The sequence below is a fragment of the Dermacentor silvarum genome, chromosome 2 (genome assembly GCF_013339745.2).
Source record: "Dermacentor silvarum isolate Dsil-2018 chromosome 2, BIME_Dsil_1.4, whole genome shotgun sequence".
In the NCBI taxonomy this organism is placed as follows: domain Eukaryota; kingdom Metazoa; phylum Arthropoda; class Arachnida; order Ixodida; family Ixodidae; genus Dermacentor; species Dermacentor silvarum.
Window position 1 is genome coordinate 222,379,771 of NC_051155.1, and position 18,353 is coordinate 222,398,123.

Here is an 18,353-nt window from a genome sequence, read left to right on the forward strand (position 1 = left end):
GTCTGTTCATGAGTCTGAAAACTTGGTGTGGGTGAAATGAGAATGGCGGCGTTTGAAAGTTATGTGTTTGCCTCAGGAAGACTGGCGAATTGACATGCTGTAACGACAAGGTGTGCCCTTCGCATTTGACGAAATCTAGAATCTATATATTGCCCAGATCGAGGAACATGGATTAAGAAAACGCAAGCTCGCTTTTTGTGGAACGAAAGATAGCGTTGGGAGTGACCAACAGCAGCCATAGGAAGCAGTCTGCTTTTAATAAATGTGCGATGAGTGGCCCTTGAGTGGCGTGCTGACTTCGTGAAAAACAATGATAGCTAGCCTTTTGGGCACGGTATGACACTTTGTTATAGTTTCGTATTTTATGTAGATAAAATGCGTTGTGTGTAGTCTTGAAGCTGAATCGCCAGTCAGTGATGAGAATGACCAAATGATTCTAACTCGAAGCCATATTTTGTTGGATCTTTCCTGGCGTACTTATTAGCCGCGTAGATATTTAGCGGCATATGTCGTTTGAGTTGAACTTGGTAGCTAGGCGCTAAACCATAAGAGGAGTTAAACAGTAGTCCCTACGTAGCAAATACTATGTCTGTTTTTAGAAGCTAGTGGAGGTTTTTATGGTGTATCACGGTGACCCTCCGAAGATTAACTATTGACAAGAAGTATTTCTATAAGGATTCGACTTCACAGTAAAGCTGTATATGGATGTTTCAGTGACGACTGTTTTCGATTATGAAACAATATGGGAATGATTACAAAATAATAGCTTTTACTGGCTGTCTGTGATGGACGTAACTTCTATTTAACTATTATCAATGATTTCGCTTATCGGTAACTTTATCACACATTTTACTATCACGGAATATAAGCCAACTAGTGCCGAAGGATGCCAACCTAATAGGACCCTGTCCCTGAATTAGCAATAGTTCCTACATATCCGTTTCCAGTACTCTATAGCGACGACTATTTGCGATCAAGTATGTTACTTTGCCCTGAATTACTTAAGGAAGGCTTTGTGGTAGGTTGATCAGTGAAATGCCAGCAGCATTTTAGCTGCATGTTTGCGGACGCATATCTTGAAAACAGTTTCTAGTCTGAGCAATCCTACTGATTTTGCATGACGCCTCATCCAGAGACTGTAGCTTAAATTGAGCGATAACGACATGTACGCTATGGGGTGCCTCTCGTACGCTGGTGTGCAAATTACTGCCCGCGGCCCGGCAATATCCGAGTTATGGGTGCACGCTCTCCGAACGCTCAGCTCTCAGAACTGGCGTGGCGTCGGTGGAGAAAGATTAAACCTTGGTTGTTTCTGGTCTCTGTGTCTTTCTCGGAGGCCACGCCACCAGAACTCGCGCCCAACGTGGGACTCAAACCCATGTCCCTTATGTTATGAGTCTTATGCTCTACAGACTGAGATAGCCGGGCAAGCTCCACATACTCGTATGAGTTATTAATGAAAACGTCATTACTAAAATTTAGCAATTAATTTAAATATATTATAGTGAGGATCGCCTTATTTCTGGTGTCAGTCCCTGAAATACATTTTGGCCAGCGATAGTATCGTTTCGTCTGGGCATTTGATTATTTCAGAACTATAGTCGCTGAAACAGCCGGTATAGCGAATCAATCCTGGGGTGTCCTATCTTTCGTTTTGCGCGAGTCTGATAGTGCAGGCAGATGATGATAGTCGCCTTCACCTTCCTACGTGAACCTTGCTGCTAATGAATACAACGCGGTTCGCGATCTGTGGTTGCTCAGGAAATGACCATCCTTACCTCTAAAAAATTGCCTCATTCTGATTCGCCAATTGGAATCGAGGTGCTGTAAAGTGTGCAGAAGGTGTTTTATTGGTGCCGTCTCCGAAGATGTGGAAGAAAACAACAACAACAAGAAACAATGGGACGAGGGACGCATGTGCGCAATATTAGTGCTGCAGTTGGGAGTGCATGCGATTAGGTCTTAGTGCCAAGAACATTCCCCAGGTGAATTCACGTGTTAGATGTTAGTAAAGATAACAGCAGTTTGTTAGTAAAGATGACAGCGGTTACTGCAAGCACAGCCAACGTTCCACGCGTCGGGTTGCTGTCCCAAGCTTTCGTTCGATACCAATCTGAAAAGTCGTCGTGCGCGAAATACTGCACGTTCACTTGTTTGTAAGAAACACTGTTACAATAGCATCGTATAATTCTTTTTGGCACTTTTTCATCGGCAAGCCACAATTAGACACAACAATTTCGTGATCACACGGTAATTGTGGTTCTATTGGCAGATGTGACTGATGCTACCTTAGCCTAACGTGTATATAGGCGCAGATAGTAACACGGCATATCTGTGAAACTGCTCGATTTGTTCGGTGAACCTTACCTTTTTCTATATTGTTCTTTTTTTGCATCTTCTCCCTTCCTCATTCTAGGGCAGCCATCCTGACGATTTCTTGGCTAGCCCCCCTGCCTTCCTCGAACCATATCCTCTCTATGTCACTGTTTATGAGACTATTCATGAAAGCATTCGAACTATTTTCATCAGTATGAATCACTGATAAACACCGTGTAGTGCCATAGCCTCTCAGAAATGTCATTGCTCGTTCGGCCTCAGTCCTTATTGTACACGCTATGTCTCAGAGTGAGACGTTATATTTGCTGCTACTGGCACGGCGTTCTCTCATGAACTTTTCATGGATGTAAAAGGGATCTATAATTTTGATAGCAAACCCTGTCTGCATATTTATGACACTTCTTGAAGTAAGCTAATTTCAGAAACGGAATGTATTATACCCGATGTTAAACATTGGACTACATGCATGTGACGTTTGCTTCACGAAAGGCTACAGAGGATTTCAAGGAGTCAGAGGGTCAATTGTATAGGAAGGATCAGCGACGCGCCTGTAAGGTATTGGTTCCTTGTTTGTGTTGTTCTGTGCTCTTCAGCCTTTCGCCAAGCGAACGTTACAGTCCAGTCTTAGTGATGCAAATTTCTGTCCTCTGTTTCCTGTTCAGATGTGCCGGTAAACATGTTCGCTCAAGAGGAAGCTTTAGCCAACTCGGGTGCTATACATGCAAAAGGAGAATTCGTTTTTCTCGGCAACCACTGCACCAAGTTTGACGTGGTTTTTTGCATTTAAAATAAAACGTAAAATCTAGTGACTGTTGGTTTCGAATTTTTGATTTAGGTCGTCAATTCTTTATTAAAAATTGGCAAAAATCGCAAATTTTCATAAAACGAAACTATCAAGCTTACAACTCTGTAACTCAGCAATGAAAATGATATCACAATTCTGTGCATTGCGTCTAATAGTACAACTAAAGTGGACAAAATTGATATGTCACACATGAATATAAAAAAATTAATAATATGGGAAAACAGCTTTTGCAAAACCCATGTACACAACGTAACCAATTCCCGTAAGATATCAATTGACATATATAGTTTATCCGCTTTGAATGACCTAATAAATTCCATTTACAGAACCACGATATCTTTTCTTGATACAGAGCTATTAATTTGTAAACTTTCGTGCTTCTATTTTTTTTTCGAACTTACGAACTTTGTAAAATTCTTTTAACAAAATTGAGGCCCCAAATCAAAATTCCGCTTCCAACAGTCACTAGAATTTAACTTTCTCTCTCAAATACAACAAATTTCATTAAAGTCGGTCCAGGGGTTATCTCAGTAAAGCGTTTCTGCGTTTGACATGTATTTGAATAGGCCGCGTTATTAGAGTTGGGCCCGAGCTAAAGCTCCTTCTTAATGATAGCAACTACATATCTAAACTTTACCGTCTTTCAGAATTTGTGCGCTGGGATGGTATTATTTGCCACTAACACATGAAAAATTCCGCAAAAACACACAGTTTTGACTTTACATTATTATGCTCGATTGTGCACTTACCACGTGAATCAATCTTGCACTTTTACATAGCCTACCGCCTAACTAAAGAGCTGTTGTCGCTGTATAGTACAGGTAAATTCTTCATAACTTTAGGAGAGTGAGTCCGACCTAGCGCTCCTTGAACCAGTAATTTTGCGAGAGGAGTAAGACCTCGGGACATGAATGCGCTAACCCAAAATGTCCCCGGAACGTTTCGAAAGATGGCTAAAGGACATTGGGTACGCAATGCGCAAAGCTGTTTCCGTAACTTTGTGATCGACGAAGTGCTTTAGCATAGTTTAGATCTACTAGCGTAAACGTATACCAAAAAAACTAAAGACGCATTCGGGAATAGCGGTGCTGATAGTGACTTCTTGCGACGCTCTAACTACCCATAATAATTTGCACCTTTTCTCGTGTTGCACGACTCCTCTTTTCGAAAAAAAAAAGATTGAGTACAAGAGTATCCTCTTGGTTAATAAGTAGCAGCCGGAACTTTTGCTCCAGCAAAGATGATTGGCGCACAGCCTGAGTTGAATGGAATGAAAAAGCCTTATTAAATAAGCCATATGGCAAGATTTGCATAGGAGAGAACGGTAAAATTATATCTGTACGTGGACGCCTGCTTCGCGGACAAAATCCCAAGCGGATTGCAGGACTGGAGTAAAATCGACTTGTGATGAGCCATGTATAGCATCTGTGCCTACTCACCCATATCCACTGCGCAAACGTCTGCCATGTGGCGCGTAAGTGCTGTCACAACGAAGGAGCTGGTACCGCACGGCCTAAACATTGTGCGCGCTTTGGCTAAACGCAGCGCTGTAAGGTGCCACCATCAGCGTTGTTCCTATAGCGTCTTCGCTTTCCAGTATTCCGCTACACGTTTATGCTACGCTAAAATTCCACACTATATCTGTGTTTTATGGCACTGCAGATTATACATGCGACGGGCACAGCGGTAGCATGCGCAAGTCTTGGGACAGAAACTCGACGCGTGGCTTTAACCCCCTCTCTGTAAACAGCGGATGGAGGGTAAGCACTGTACGCACCGTCCTTGGCAGATACCGCGTTACCGCTGTCCATGTCGTAGCTCGATCCGGGCCAGTGAAGCTCCACAGCCAGCATGTACAACCAGGCGCCTACAATGGCGCCGATGTGAGGGCCCACGATGGGCACCCAGAACCAGTTGTAATCCCGGTAGCTGCGCACCAAAGAGGAAAATAAAGCATGCCTCATCTCATGTACAATGAGCTGCCACACGCTATGCCTACTATCCGTACGGCCATTAAAGTATGCTAAACGCGGAACAGTCTTTATTCGGAAAAAGTGGGATAAAATAAGAAACACTGGAAAGTAAGACTAGTTCAAAGAAAGCTGATAGTTTAAGGTGTTTGTGTACAAAGCTGTGTGGTCCGCAAGTGGACTCAAATTCTGTGTGACGCGTATAAAGAGGTCCGATGTGGACCAGCAGAGGCCTCCACAGCCGGAGAGTGCGTGTACCACAAAAGACTGCTGATGCCAGAGAGCAGAAGGATGGCGCTAGTGTCGACAGTCATACTCTGAAGGAGTCAAGCGATCACAAATGCAGCTGCTGCTGGCTAATGTCACAGTGGTAGTGGATCCCCATCAACCCTGCACAACATTGGCTGTGCTGGCGTTGGGGGCTCAAAAAAGAGTCGCGCTAATCGCCTGGGAAAGCCTACAAAGGCTTTCCAAACCGTTTTAAAAATGTCGAAGCCACTTTCTAATCAAGATCGGAACATTATAAACGTTGGTCGTATTTAATAACGACGTTACGCATTCTCCATTTAAAAGAATAGAGATCGTTTCCAAGCGTTTTACTTAACATAAGAGGTACCGCCCCCTGCATGATGTCTCTGAGCGGTGAGCACCGAAATTAAAAAGCCCCGTCGCAATCGACTCGAGGAAGTCATCTCTATCCCACAAATATAGTAGAATATAGCAGTAGATAGACCTGGCGCACAACATCACCACACAAAACCCACATTGAGTACCGACGGGGCGAACAGGCGCAACAGATATGAGTTACCAAGCGAGTTGCATATATATACTTGCGGAGAAACTACAAGAACACTGTACTTCACGCCTTCCCCATTATTCTTGTCTTTCCCCTCTACTTCCCTGCACGACGATGACACTAAGACCGCTCCGAAAAAAATATATAAAAAAAAAACACGAGGACACATATGTTATGTCGCGGACTCAATATTGCGGGTGGGGAGAAGGATTAGATTGGCCGAATTCTGGTGACTTATTCTAAGAAACATGAAGCTGCTCGCTGCTGACATGCTTCCTGAAACAGATCGCTGTTGACTCGCGGGTGTTCTCTCGCATCGTGTGCACATATGCAATTCATAGCCCTAGTTTCAGCCCAATGGAGAGCCCCACGATAACGGACGCATACCTGAAGACTTCAACGCCCCATCCGGCCATGGCAGTGAACACCCTGGGTGCCAGGTCTCGCGCCGGGTTCAGGGGTGCTCCACAGTTGTAGCCAAAGCAGAGGATGAGCGCGCCCAGAGCAAGGCCAATGAAGAGCGGCTGGATGCCCTGCGGAACGGCCATGTTGCGCGAGTCCGTGATGGCCAGGATGACGAGTACCAGCAGCGCGGTACCCACGATCTGCACGGAAGGAAATGGGAAAAATTCAAATTAAAGAGGACACAAGTCGGTGGAAAGCCAGATGAAGTGGCATTGTCTTGCTTTGCGCAATCTGCGCGCTCAGAGCACATTTAGCTGTTGTCAATAACGGGGACAGAGCATATTGACCCATCGTGAGTAAGGGGCAAACTGTGTAATTACTAGGGATAGTGTGGCAGTCAATTCACACGACTTGCCTCCTTCTTGCACATGAATGAACCAGGAGCGCTTACTGGAGTCTATAGCACATAGAAATATTTGCCGAAAACGTAAATGAATACACATAGAAAAAATGCCTGCGTTCGGTTCTTACGTCCCCCGGCCGGCAGTTTGTTCTTAAATTGAGGTTCTTCTTACGCGCAGTGTGTTTATGCGCCTTTTCTGCATATGCTGTTCTTGAGCATTGAAAAAAAGGTTCCAGTTGCTATACAACCATGCATCATCTTGCCGGTTTCCTGTCATGCCCGTTATTAGATGATGTACACGGCAGTAATCGCGCACCAACTAGCTCAGGAAAATTCCTCTTGGGGTGAGTGCTTCCTTTAGAAATAGGAAATATCATGTTAGGCGTAAAGCTACGCATAACAGCATATTTGGGCTTAGTCCACAGTCAAATAAAAGCAGCGATGGTACATGGAACTCGAAGTACACTCAGTAGGGCTGTTGCTTAAAAGTTGTCATTGTGTCATTGTTATTGTTGTCATCGTCGTTGATGTCAAACCCTAGCGTTGTCTAAGCCTTTACATCCTCTTCGTCATCTCGATGCTTCCTATACTACTGCACTGCGTCGGGTGATTCACGCGCATTACCTTTATTGAACCTCATCAGACCTAGTGTCCGCCCCCTAGACAATGGCTTTCGCCATTTTCAAAATTAAACCCAGAAATAATATGTTAAAAAAATGTTGCACTTTCACACGAAAGGCGAAGCATCAATTGCGATAGCAAATCAGTAGAGAGCTATACGGAGTAAGGATAGTAGTTTTATCAACTGTATAAACTTGCACATGTAGCAGCACCAGCAACGCGTAGAACTGTTGTCGACGCCGTCGGCGTTTTGCCCGCGTTCGCTCCGAACGCGTGCGGCGTTGGTGACTGTTGCCGGTGCCTCTGGGGGCGGCTCGGAGGTTTTCGACGAGATCAGGACGGGACACTCGTCGAGCAGCGCTGGAAGTCTTTACCACCTTCTCGCCTCGCAATGTTTTTATATAAATACGCATTTGGTGCCGCAGCTAAACGTCGCCTCCCCTCCCTCCCTCCCGTCCCCCCACGGCCTTTTGCGCGACGGAAGAAGTCGCGTTTGATATATATATATATATATATATATATTATATATGGTGATTGTAAAGGAGGAAAGAGACGCTTAATTCTGCAGCCCTTCAGGGAGCACGACGCAGAACGCGAGTTTGCTCTCCGCCGTGCGTTCGCTCCCCGTGAAAGCGCGCGTCCCTCGCGCGCTTTCACTCGCACATACAGCATACGGCGCGCGGCAACAATTTTATCACCATTGGACTTTATACGCAACTTCACGGCGATGGCGACGGCAGAAATCCGCTTTGAGTGTCCATATAATTGTTATCGCAATAAAATTCTGGTGTAACCTAAAGCTAGATGCAGGCGACACTATTGAGCGTTTATTGAATTTCTTGCCATCAGATTTAGAGAAAAATGTTACTTTTGATGACAAGGTCTTAGCTGACTGAACACTGGTTTGGCGTATCTGATATCTTGTAACAACTTCCAGAAAAATGCAGCATTTTCGTGCCTCCAAAGCCTCGCAGTGATTCGCAAACGGTACCACAATGTAGGTCTTAACGAGGCGAAAAACGAGAATTATACGCAGAGCAAGTAAAATTAGTGATAAGGGTGTAATTAGCGCCAAAATAATCCAAAATTAACCTCATTGCACTATACCCCTGTAAAGGGTGCACCGCCGTAGATAGAGACATGTTGAGGCAAAACAACCGTGTGGCATTCTTTTGGGGAATGGAGCAAGCTTGCTTGGTCTAAGTAGGGCTCGCGGTAAGCAATGATATCTGAAAGTCGGCTTGGCCGGTGGCCCACAAGAAACAATAATTAGTCACAGAATAAGTAAAATTAACGGTACCGGCGTAAATAGCGCCAATTTAGTCGAAAATTGACCACATTGACCATATCATCATCATCATCATCCTATATTTATGTACACTGCAGGACGAAGGCCTCTCCCTGCGATCTCCAATTACCCCTGTCTTGTGCTAGCTGATTCCAACTTGCGCCTGCAAATTTTCAAAGTTCATCACCCCGCCTAGACTTCTGCTGTCCTCGACTGCGCTTCCCTTCTCTTGGTATCCATTCTGTAACTCTAATAGTCCACCGGTTATCCATCCTACGCATTACATGGCCTGCCCAGCTCCATTTTTTCCTCTTAATGTCAATTAAAATATCGGCTATCCCCGTTTGGTCTCTGATCCACACCACTCTCTTCCTGTCTCTTAATGTTAGGCCTAACATTTTTCGTTCCATCGCTCTTTGTGCGGTCCTTAACTTGTTCTCGAGCTTCTTTGTTAACCTCCAAGTTTCTGCCGCATATGTTAGCACCGGTAGAATGCAATGATTGTACACTTTTCTTTTCAACCACAGTTGTAATCTCCCAGTCAGGATTTGGCAATGCCTGCCGTATGCACTCCAACCCAATTTTATTCTTCTGTAAATTTCTTTCTCATGATCAGGGTCCCCTGTGAGTAATTGACCTAGATAAACGTACTCTTTTACAGACTATAGAGGTTGACAGGCGATCCTGAATTATTTTTTCCGTGCCAGGCTATTGAACATTATCTTTGTCTTCTGCATATTAATCTTCAACCCCACTCTTACACTTTCTCGATTAAGGGCCTCAATCATTTGCTATAATTCGTCCCCATTGTTGCCGAATCGGACAATGTCATCTGCAAACCGAAGGTTGCTGAGATATTCGCCGTCGATCCTCACTCCTAAGCCTTCCCAGTCTAAGAGCTTGAATAATTCTTCTAAGCATGCAGTGAATAGCATTGGAGAGATTGTGTCTCCTTGCCTGACCCCTTTCTTGATAAGTAACTTTCTACTTTTCTTGTGGAGGACCAAGGTAGCTGTGGAATCTTTGTAGGTATTTGCGAAGATATTTACTTATGCCTCCTAAACTCCTTGATTACGCAATGCCTCTATGACTGCTGGTATCTCTACAGAATCAAATGCCTTTTCATAATCTATGAAAGCCATATAGAGAGGTTGATTGCACTCCGAAGATTTCTCGATTACCTTATTGATGACATAGATATGATTCATCGTAGAATATCCCTTCCTGAAGCCAGCCTGCTCTCTCGGTTGACTGAAGTCAAGCGTTTCCCTGATTCTATTGGAAACTACCTTGGTGAACGTTTTATACAACACTGAAAGCCAGCTAATGGGTCTATAATTCTTCAATTCTTTAACGTCTCTCTTCTTATGGATTAGTAGGATGTTGGCGTTCTTCCAGCTCTCTGGTACACTTGAAGTCGTGAGGCATCGCGTATAAAGGACCGACACCATATAAAGGGCCGTACTATATAGACTTCAGTATATCCGGGATCAGCCTAGATGGCCTTTTGGTAAAAAAAAAAGGGGTCAACCATATTTTGACACAAAAAAAGACGAGGTCGACTTAATTGAGCGTGAAGTACGCTATGAATATGATACAAAATGAGTGATTAATGAACATGAAAAAGAGACAGAGAGGGAAAGAACAGAGAGATATAACCAATATTTAATCATAGAATCATGTGAACCACGCTGTACGTCAACCTTGTCTTTATCGTCGACACTTTGGTGACATATTTTTTGTGCGTGGGACATTCTGCTGCATCGTCACCGATCACGAAAAATGAATGTGCAGTATATTTCAAATGTCACTAGATAACGCAACTTTGTTCTGAAGAAATTGGACAAATTGACTATGTGCCTTTATACATGGAGGTGGTGACGTGACCATGTACCCGTGCCATCCGATCAAACAAGTAATTTTTCAGAATCGTAAGAGACAAGTCAACAACAAAAAGAACTTACTTTGATCTTTTGTCACCAGGGTTTTGTTGGGTCTGAGGGTGATATGTCGGAGTCATTATGTACAAGGAAGACGCTATGCTGCCGGTATCCGAATATTCGGGACGAAGGTTCGATTTCTGGCACGACTACTAGAGCAGAATTTTCTTTACTACCTGACGGCTGGGAACAGACTGGGCGGAGTGACGCCATCTAGTTATGGCTTTTATGCTGCGGTTCTACGAAACTCGGTTAGATCTGCAAAACCTTGTGGGGAGTCGGTACTTGGCTTAAACCTGTTTCGTGCGACCTTTTATCACTGAATTCTTCAGCAAAATCATTCAGGCTATCGCCGTTTTTTTCCCCCAAGGCATCTCAATATCGAGCATACATTGTTGCAGGGGTCGTTTCTTACCTGGTCAACCAGGCCGTTGCCAGTGCTGACGAATTCCTGAGGATAGGAGGCGAAGATTCCCGCCGTAGCGTTTTCACCCGTCACGGCCCGCACTCCACCGTCGTAATGATCCAGTGCGCCTGCGAATGGTGCACGCTGCGTCCATGAATGAGCACCATGCTTCGGCCGACGTGCACGCTTGGCTCAGTCAACATCGCATATGCGAGTACGCTGCAATTTATCGAACCCTGTATCCCATCTTCTTGAACGACTTACCCCCCAAAACCAGAGAACGTTTTCACCTTAATAATGTACTTCAAATCATCAATAACGGGATGGTCGAAATTTTGTAGACAACTACAATCCTTGAACCAAAAGCACCCAGTACGCGGCCTAGGTTACGAAAAAATGTATTGGCTTGTTTTTAATGAGGACCATGAATTGAGCCGCTCAGGTAACATAGTATACCAGCCTATTTACAGCAAACCGTTTAGCACGAAAGAGAACATGATCGTACGTTGATTAGCGACCGTATCGCTGGCTACCGTGGCCCTACAGTTCATGGTCGTCCTTACCAATTATGAAAAAAAAAAAAATTTACCGTAGCTTGCACTAGCGGTGCAACGCTAAAGAAACAGTGGAGCTGGTCGGCACCTAGCTGCTCCTGGCCTTACGGGTTATGATTTTCCGAAATTTCTTGATTATTGATCTATTATTGATACCTACTGATTTGCTATCGATTGGCTATCGCAAGGTATTGGCCACGTATTTGGGCTAGGCTAAGCACTACCAAGTCATTCCCAGCATTTCCCCCGGAATTTATTGATTATTGATCGATTATCGATTACCTATTGATTCGCTATTGATTGGCTATCGCAAGGTGAAGCGAGGTGCAGCTGTGCGCAGTAACGTCATCGCTAGGCGAGTTTTTGCGAATGCTACGCGGGGAAACGAAAAACTTAAACAACTCCGCTTTTAAAAAGGTTTCAAGAAATCGCCAGGTTTATAAATTTGGTACCAACATATCATTAAGGAAGAAGAAGAAGAAGTCATCGACCCCTTTCTGAGTCGCTGTCCGCAGTTTAGTACGCAGAGACAGTGATTCACCACTGCCCTAAATCTTTCTGACGACTCGACCACCTGTCATAACACAGAATATAACACCAAAGGCCTCAGCAGTCGCCATACAGGAAGACAGGGCAACGACTGGTCCTCTTTCTTCAAACGATTGATCTTGCAAACGTCTGTAATATTTATAGGTGTTCCTTTTTAATGCTAGAGCATTACTTGGCTCATTGTGGCGACCCCGCCGTCATCAGAAAGCTGCGGCAGAAAAACGGCACAGAAATTACGTCATCTTCATCTAACTAAAAAGAGAAAAGAGGCCACGGTGAGGGTTTGATCATCTACCCTATCACCCCTGCTACCGCTCCGTAGACGAGTGCGCTAACCACTGCGCCATCGTTGCAACAGGCGGCAGCGATGAATATCTTCGAGCCTGTGCACGTGGTTGGGCTCTGCCTGGTGGACGATTCACTATATGTCAGAGCGAGCACGGCGAGCTGCAGCCGCTCGACAAAGTGGTGTCATCATGCTGAAAAGTGGTGTCACCGAGAGAGAACACTCAACGCAATGTGCGTGAAACACTACTTTAATGAGAACTCCGCAAATAAAACTCATTTGAGATATCGCAATGTCGTCTTGCGTTGTTGGGATCTCATAAGCAGCAACATATTACCATCGGAAACATAACGCAGCAGCACTAAACTCGGAAGCATTTCGCCGCACCACTAAACTCGGCGACATACTCAGCGACAAGTAATGCTCTCGCATTTACACATCATAAGAATTGCTTAGGTTGTCCCATAGTTTTTCTTTCTCTTTTTTTTTATTTATCGCTCGTGCGTTGTGTTCCTCGTTCTGCTTTTGCCAGGGAGATAGATACTTGAAATGGTAAACATTGGAGGACTATCAAGGAAGACCTCAGCCTGTAGCCAACATTTCTACAAGGTCTTCGTGAGGGAATCAACTGTTGAAGACAATTCCCTTTTGCCAAAATGTTGGCAACAGGCTGAGGCCCTGTTGATAAGTTGGAGCACAATTTCGATATCATATATTTTAACGCGATAGCGTTAAGGGCCCCGTGTCGCAGAAAATCCGGCGTCGGCAACCGGTGTCGGCAACCGGTGTCGGCGTGCGATGCCGGTAGGTGCCGGAGAAAATCATCCCCAACCCCGCAGGCCCTCCAAGTATATTTTAAATACATGTGTATCCATGCCTTCTTATATGACATACGGTATATGCGGGTTATATTGCCACAACATTCTATCATTAATGTTGCTCATACTTTGTCTTGCATTCTTGGCAAAGCTATTCCTCGGAATTTTGAGAATGACAATTCACAAACAAATGTCATGAAACAAAACACAACATGCCTTTTATGTGAAATCTTCTCAGACTGAAATATTCAAAGCACGAAACAAAAACGGAAACCTGAAAATTATGCAAATTTTTTCTGGCGCGGCTGTGCAATATCTCCGGGATCGCCCCACGCAAGAGGCCGCGCTTCTACCAGAAAGCTTGCCGCCAGTGTTTCCCGGTAACCATTACGGTTGCTTAAGCTGAAGTTGTCGGGAAGTGTGAGAAGCAGTCAGGGATCTTTGAATGCTATCACGTTCCACTCTTAAAAGCGAAGCTTAGGCGTCCTCCCAATTTTGAATGCATAATATATAAACCAAGTCAATCAGCCTAGTATAAAGCCAGCAACCATCGCCAGTTAAGCAATAAACATAATTTTGGACAATGATAGGCCATTTCTATCATCCTAAGAATCCTTTAAACTTCAACTTAGCCAACGACAAATGAGAAGAGACAGTGACAGTATACTGGTCTTTGTCCTACGTGCGTTACCAAGCGTTGGGGAAGTTAGATACGGTGTCACAGAACTGGCTTTCTATTATTGTTTTAAATGCGAAGAGGCTGCCATGCTGCACATGAGGGTGTATAAATGAAAGGGTGAGAGCCCTCGTCATACAATTCGCATCGATATTATGATCTGTTAACTCATGAAGGTATGCCAATCAGTTGTTTTTGTCAGTTATGTCTGCGCTGTCGAAGTTATGTTTCCACAAGGCATGTTCAGCACTATGATTGGTCAACAGCACACTGAGGGAAAAAAAAACTATTGATAGGGTTGATTCGTGAGAAGGCTAGGGGACTGTAAACGGTACAAGCCGTATGCGGGCAAAACGTGACACACGATGGAATACAAACAAGGCGACGGCATGTCGTTGTGCTGCCTCCCGCGTTCCAATTTTGCCTGCTATGTGGTCTCGACCAGCTGCTTTTAGACGGGCAGCGCGGGGCCAAGACAGGTGGGACAAGGACTGAAGGTGCACAGTGTTTTGAGGAACCTACATACACGCTCACAGCACGTTCAGCCCAGATGTCGTGGGACCCGAGTCGTCTCAGCCACTGCAGCTGCTTGGGTGAGCGATGAGAGGTATTGTTGCGAAAAGGGGAAAAAGCTGAAAAGAGCGAGGCCGAACAAATTCTGGATCTGTGTCTCACAGCTGTTCGCGTTTTCGTAGGACGGATAGAGCCTGAGGTGGAGGAGTCTCAGTATGCGATAAAACTGCGCCTAAGTACTCTCACGCCGATTACATATTGTTACGGGCATGTGTTTTAAGTACGGATAAGGTAATCAAATTTATTTCGAATCGCTGAGGTTGGTAGCATTTGATCCTGCAGTTCTGCCCTAGGCCAGGGCTTCTCAGGACCTATTTAATAAAGTTCTTTGTCTGTCTGTCTGAGGTTGGTAGTTCAAAATTTTGGCGCTGTCCCACTGTGCCTTTCATTCCTTTCACTTCGAAGAGTCGCTTACAATAAAGCGCTATAGGAATGACGACACAGCAAGAAATCAAAAATGTTCTCTCTCCAATCTGGGCTTCCCACAAAATGTTGCTAATTGCTGGTAGATGTCACTCACTCACTCACTCACTCACTCACTCACTCACTCACTCACTCACTCACTCACTCACTCACTCACTCACTCACTCACTCACTCACTCACTCACTCACTCACTCACTCACTCACTCACTCACTCACTCACTCACTCACTCACTCACTCACTCACTCACTCACTCACTCACTCACTCACTCACTCACTCACTCACTCACTCACTCACTCACTCACTCACTCACTCACTCACTCACTCACTCACTCACTCACTCACTCACTCACTCACTCACTCACTCACTCACTCACTCACTCACTCACTCACTCACTCACTCACTCACTCACTCACTCACTCACTCACTCACTCACTCAAATGGGCGAAGTACTCACCGCGATACGTGAGGAATAGTATAACGGAGGCGAGGAATGCACCCAAGTACTGGGCCACCATGTAAGGCACGATCTTGCGCCACGGGAACTTGCCTACCGTGGTCACGGCGACCGTGATGGCCGGGTTCAGGTGAGCTCCTGCGAGAATGCAAGTATACAATTCCTGACATCTTTTGTCGTTGGGGTGGTGGTCGCAAGGATTTCATTTGAACGGCCAACTTGGGGCCACAACCTCATGTGAACCACAAGTAAAGACCACAAAGCGTCTCGGAATGTCTTCTTCAGAATTTCGTTATAGCCAATACTCGCCAAATACTCTTCGTTATATTTAGTCGTTGGGGTGTGTGTTAAAAAGACTACGCACTATACAAACATCAATTTTAACACGAACAATTTTGAAACTACTCGAATGCCTTGTTCCGTTTCCAGGTTTAGCTGCATTTGTAACAGTGGCTCAATTCAGACGCCTAAACGTAAACTTGGGACTATTCCGTGCTTAGAAACCGGCCATACGGAGATTACACGTCTTACTTCTATGTAATTAGTGTAGCAGTTATTCTGCTCAGTTATATTTGGCTCGCGTTTCAATTTGTGCCGATAGCACACGTGAAAGCTTTTGCATCAATTTTACTATCAGAAAGCTGCGCCTGCACCGTTTTTTGTCTTCGCTGTCCCATCACCTTCTTTCTTTTAGCTCGCGATGAGCAAGATAGTTCACAGGATAACGGAGGCTAGAAGTGATTAGATGTGGCATGTAAACGCATACCTGCGAACCCGTGAGCTATAAAATTGGTGAAAATTCCGCAAACATGACAAGGGGGAGGGGGGGGGGAGAAATTAAAGAAGGCAGCGTACATGGACACTGAGCAATGATTTACCTTTAGACTGACACTGAAGCAACACATTATTTTTAGATCACAGCGACTTTTTCGGCGTCTTTGTTGTTATTGGTTTCGTCTGCTTCAAGACCTTTTCTGAATAAACATGAGCGCAGCAAGTATCGCTCTAGTAATAGCGAATAGTGCTGCCAGCAAAAGGGCGACAGAGTTACATTCAAAATGTCTTTCTTGTATAGATTCTTTTCTTCTTTTTTTGTCACCTTGCACCGCCCATTCTTCGGCAACATTGAAGCTTCTTTGCGAAGTGAACCTATTTTTCGTAAATCTTGACTCGACATTCGTAAAATCATAAAATGAGTCTAAATTCGTAAACGTTGCGAAAAATTCGGGAGAGTTGGGCGTGGTGAAGTTATTATCACTGGAGCTCTAGCGTCATTTCTTGTTCTACCACTGTTAGTCACAGGAATGAGCAAGAATTATATAACACAGTACACATCCACTTCACTACGGCGTATCTCATAGCTGAATGTTATTCCGGAACGTTAGATCCAGTTATTCCGAATCAAGGACAAACGTATGCGCTTCTTATCTTACAAGAGGTCATTAGAAGTGCAGTCTAATCGTACTAATACTGCATCCCATATCACTGGTAACCACTAGGAAAAACCAGGCCGGAAGGCGTTATCGAAGTGGAGAATAAACGAGCTTTTAATTTGCAATAAACTCAAAGGCACTTGCTCATTGACACGTCAGCTGAGAAACACTGGTCCTAACTTCTGTAGTACCTCTCGTCTTATGGAGTAGACGAAGGTGAGAATTCGCTTTCCTCAAACATTATGGACAAACGGAATAAGTTTTATGGCATACAGAGCGTTCCTATTATTATCGGTAACGAAAGCTGAACGCTGCCAATAACAGTTTTCATCGATGCAGCAATATCTTTCTGGGTGGGGCTGCTTTGGATACAAACTCAGAAAGGCCTGAGGCAAGAGGACTTGATTTCCTAATGTGCGCCGTATTTAACAAGATATAAGGCGATAATCTTGTTTTTAATTTCCAATAAATAGGCAATGCGATAGTCATTGCCAGGCTTAAGATATATTCGTTAATTGCAGTAAAATAATAATAGAAAAATAAAATAAAATGTTTATAAATAACATGACCCCTTTCCGTACCACCATAGTATAACGGGGGGACTTAAGATACAGTGTGAACAGCGAACCACGCGTCACCTGCAGCATGGATCACTTGGTACCTGGCGGAACAAGTGATTGCACTGAAACTAAGCCTAGCCCCTGCTACAGCCATCGGAAGTACTTCTATTCGATTGGCACTTGTTCCATCATCTGAAGAAAAGAGCCATTAGTGGTGAGAGCCGGCGAGCAACTACAAATTGTCGACGACAATGGTGAGAGATTACGTAAGACAAAACGTTACCTAGGTAACTTGCATGATCATTACTGTTTATGATTATACATGTCCGCGCTTTTGCTGCTTCTTCTTGTAACGCGAGGAGTTAGGCTGACTGGTTATGCTCACTCTTGAGTGTTAGCAACTTGAAACAGGCGCAAAAAGAGTCGACAAAGACAAGCGCTGCGTATTTTAGCTGTGTGCCGCGCTGCGCTGAAACAATTCAAGGTCGTAATTTTCTTAGTTGACTTATATTAGGGAGATGTCTTTTTTTTCTTTTTTTTTACATTCTTACCACCTTGCTTTGAGTATCTGATTAGGATCAAAGCCAGCTTAGATTCGAATAAACATGGTACATACAACACTGTCTGCGGTGAGATTTCTGGCTGATATGCGAATTAGGCACCGCACACACTGTCTTTGGTTCTAGCGCCTTCGTATTTGAAGTTCAAAGAAAGAAGGAAAGTGAAAATTAGCCATTCGTTATGGCGAGCCGACCTCTAATGGCGAATACACGACAGCGCGCGCCGGAAATATCAGACAATTCATTTCAGGCGACCAGAATATGAGCCTGCTTGCCCCATTGTTGCCGGATTCTCAACCTTGCTTGAAGGCGATTGGCATTGTTGGGGGACGGAGAGCACCAGTGGGTGAGCTTTATCGCGCATACCTCCACTTGAATATACTTATAGCGTGAGGCAGTGAGATATGGTTTAGATTTCGCCATTCCTGTGCTTCGCTCTTCTCCCCGACGGGATGCATTTGTATTTCACTTCTTGCATACCGTATTTTGAAA

At 44.5% G+C, this 18,353-nt stretch overlaps 1 protein-coding gene across 7 annotated transcripts in view; it reads right to left on the reverse strand.

Annotated features, from left to right (window-relative positions):
• LOC119442710 (aquaporin-7-like) overlaps positions 1-18,353 on the reverse strand; it is a 104,031-nt gene that overhangs the window by 7,009 nt on the left and 78,669 nt on the right. For 4 of the 7 annotated variants that reach the window (XM_037707682.2, XM_037707685.2, XM_037707687.2 and 1 more), the window contains exons 3-6: positions 15,309-15,446; positions 10,981-11,099; positions 6,296-6,513; positions 4,920-5,071 (exon numbers count right to left, since the gene is read on the reverse strand). In XM_037707682.2, coding sequence (XP_037563610.1) covers positions 4,920-5,071; positions 6,296-6,513; positions 10,981-11,099; positions 15,309-15,446 — 627 coding nt within the window. Of the gene's footprint in view, positions 1-1,778; positions 1,825-4,919; positions 5,072-6,295; positions 6,514-10,980; positions 11,100-15,308; positions 15,447-18,353 lie in introns of all 7 variants that reach the window. The other 3 variants (XM_037707683.2, XM_049662332.1, XM_037707684.2) reach the window with 1 other exon arrangement.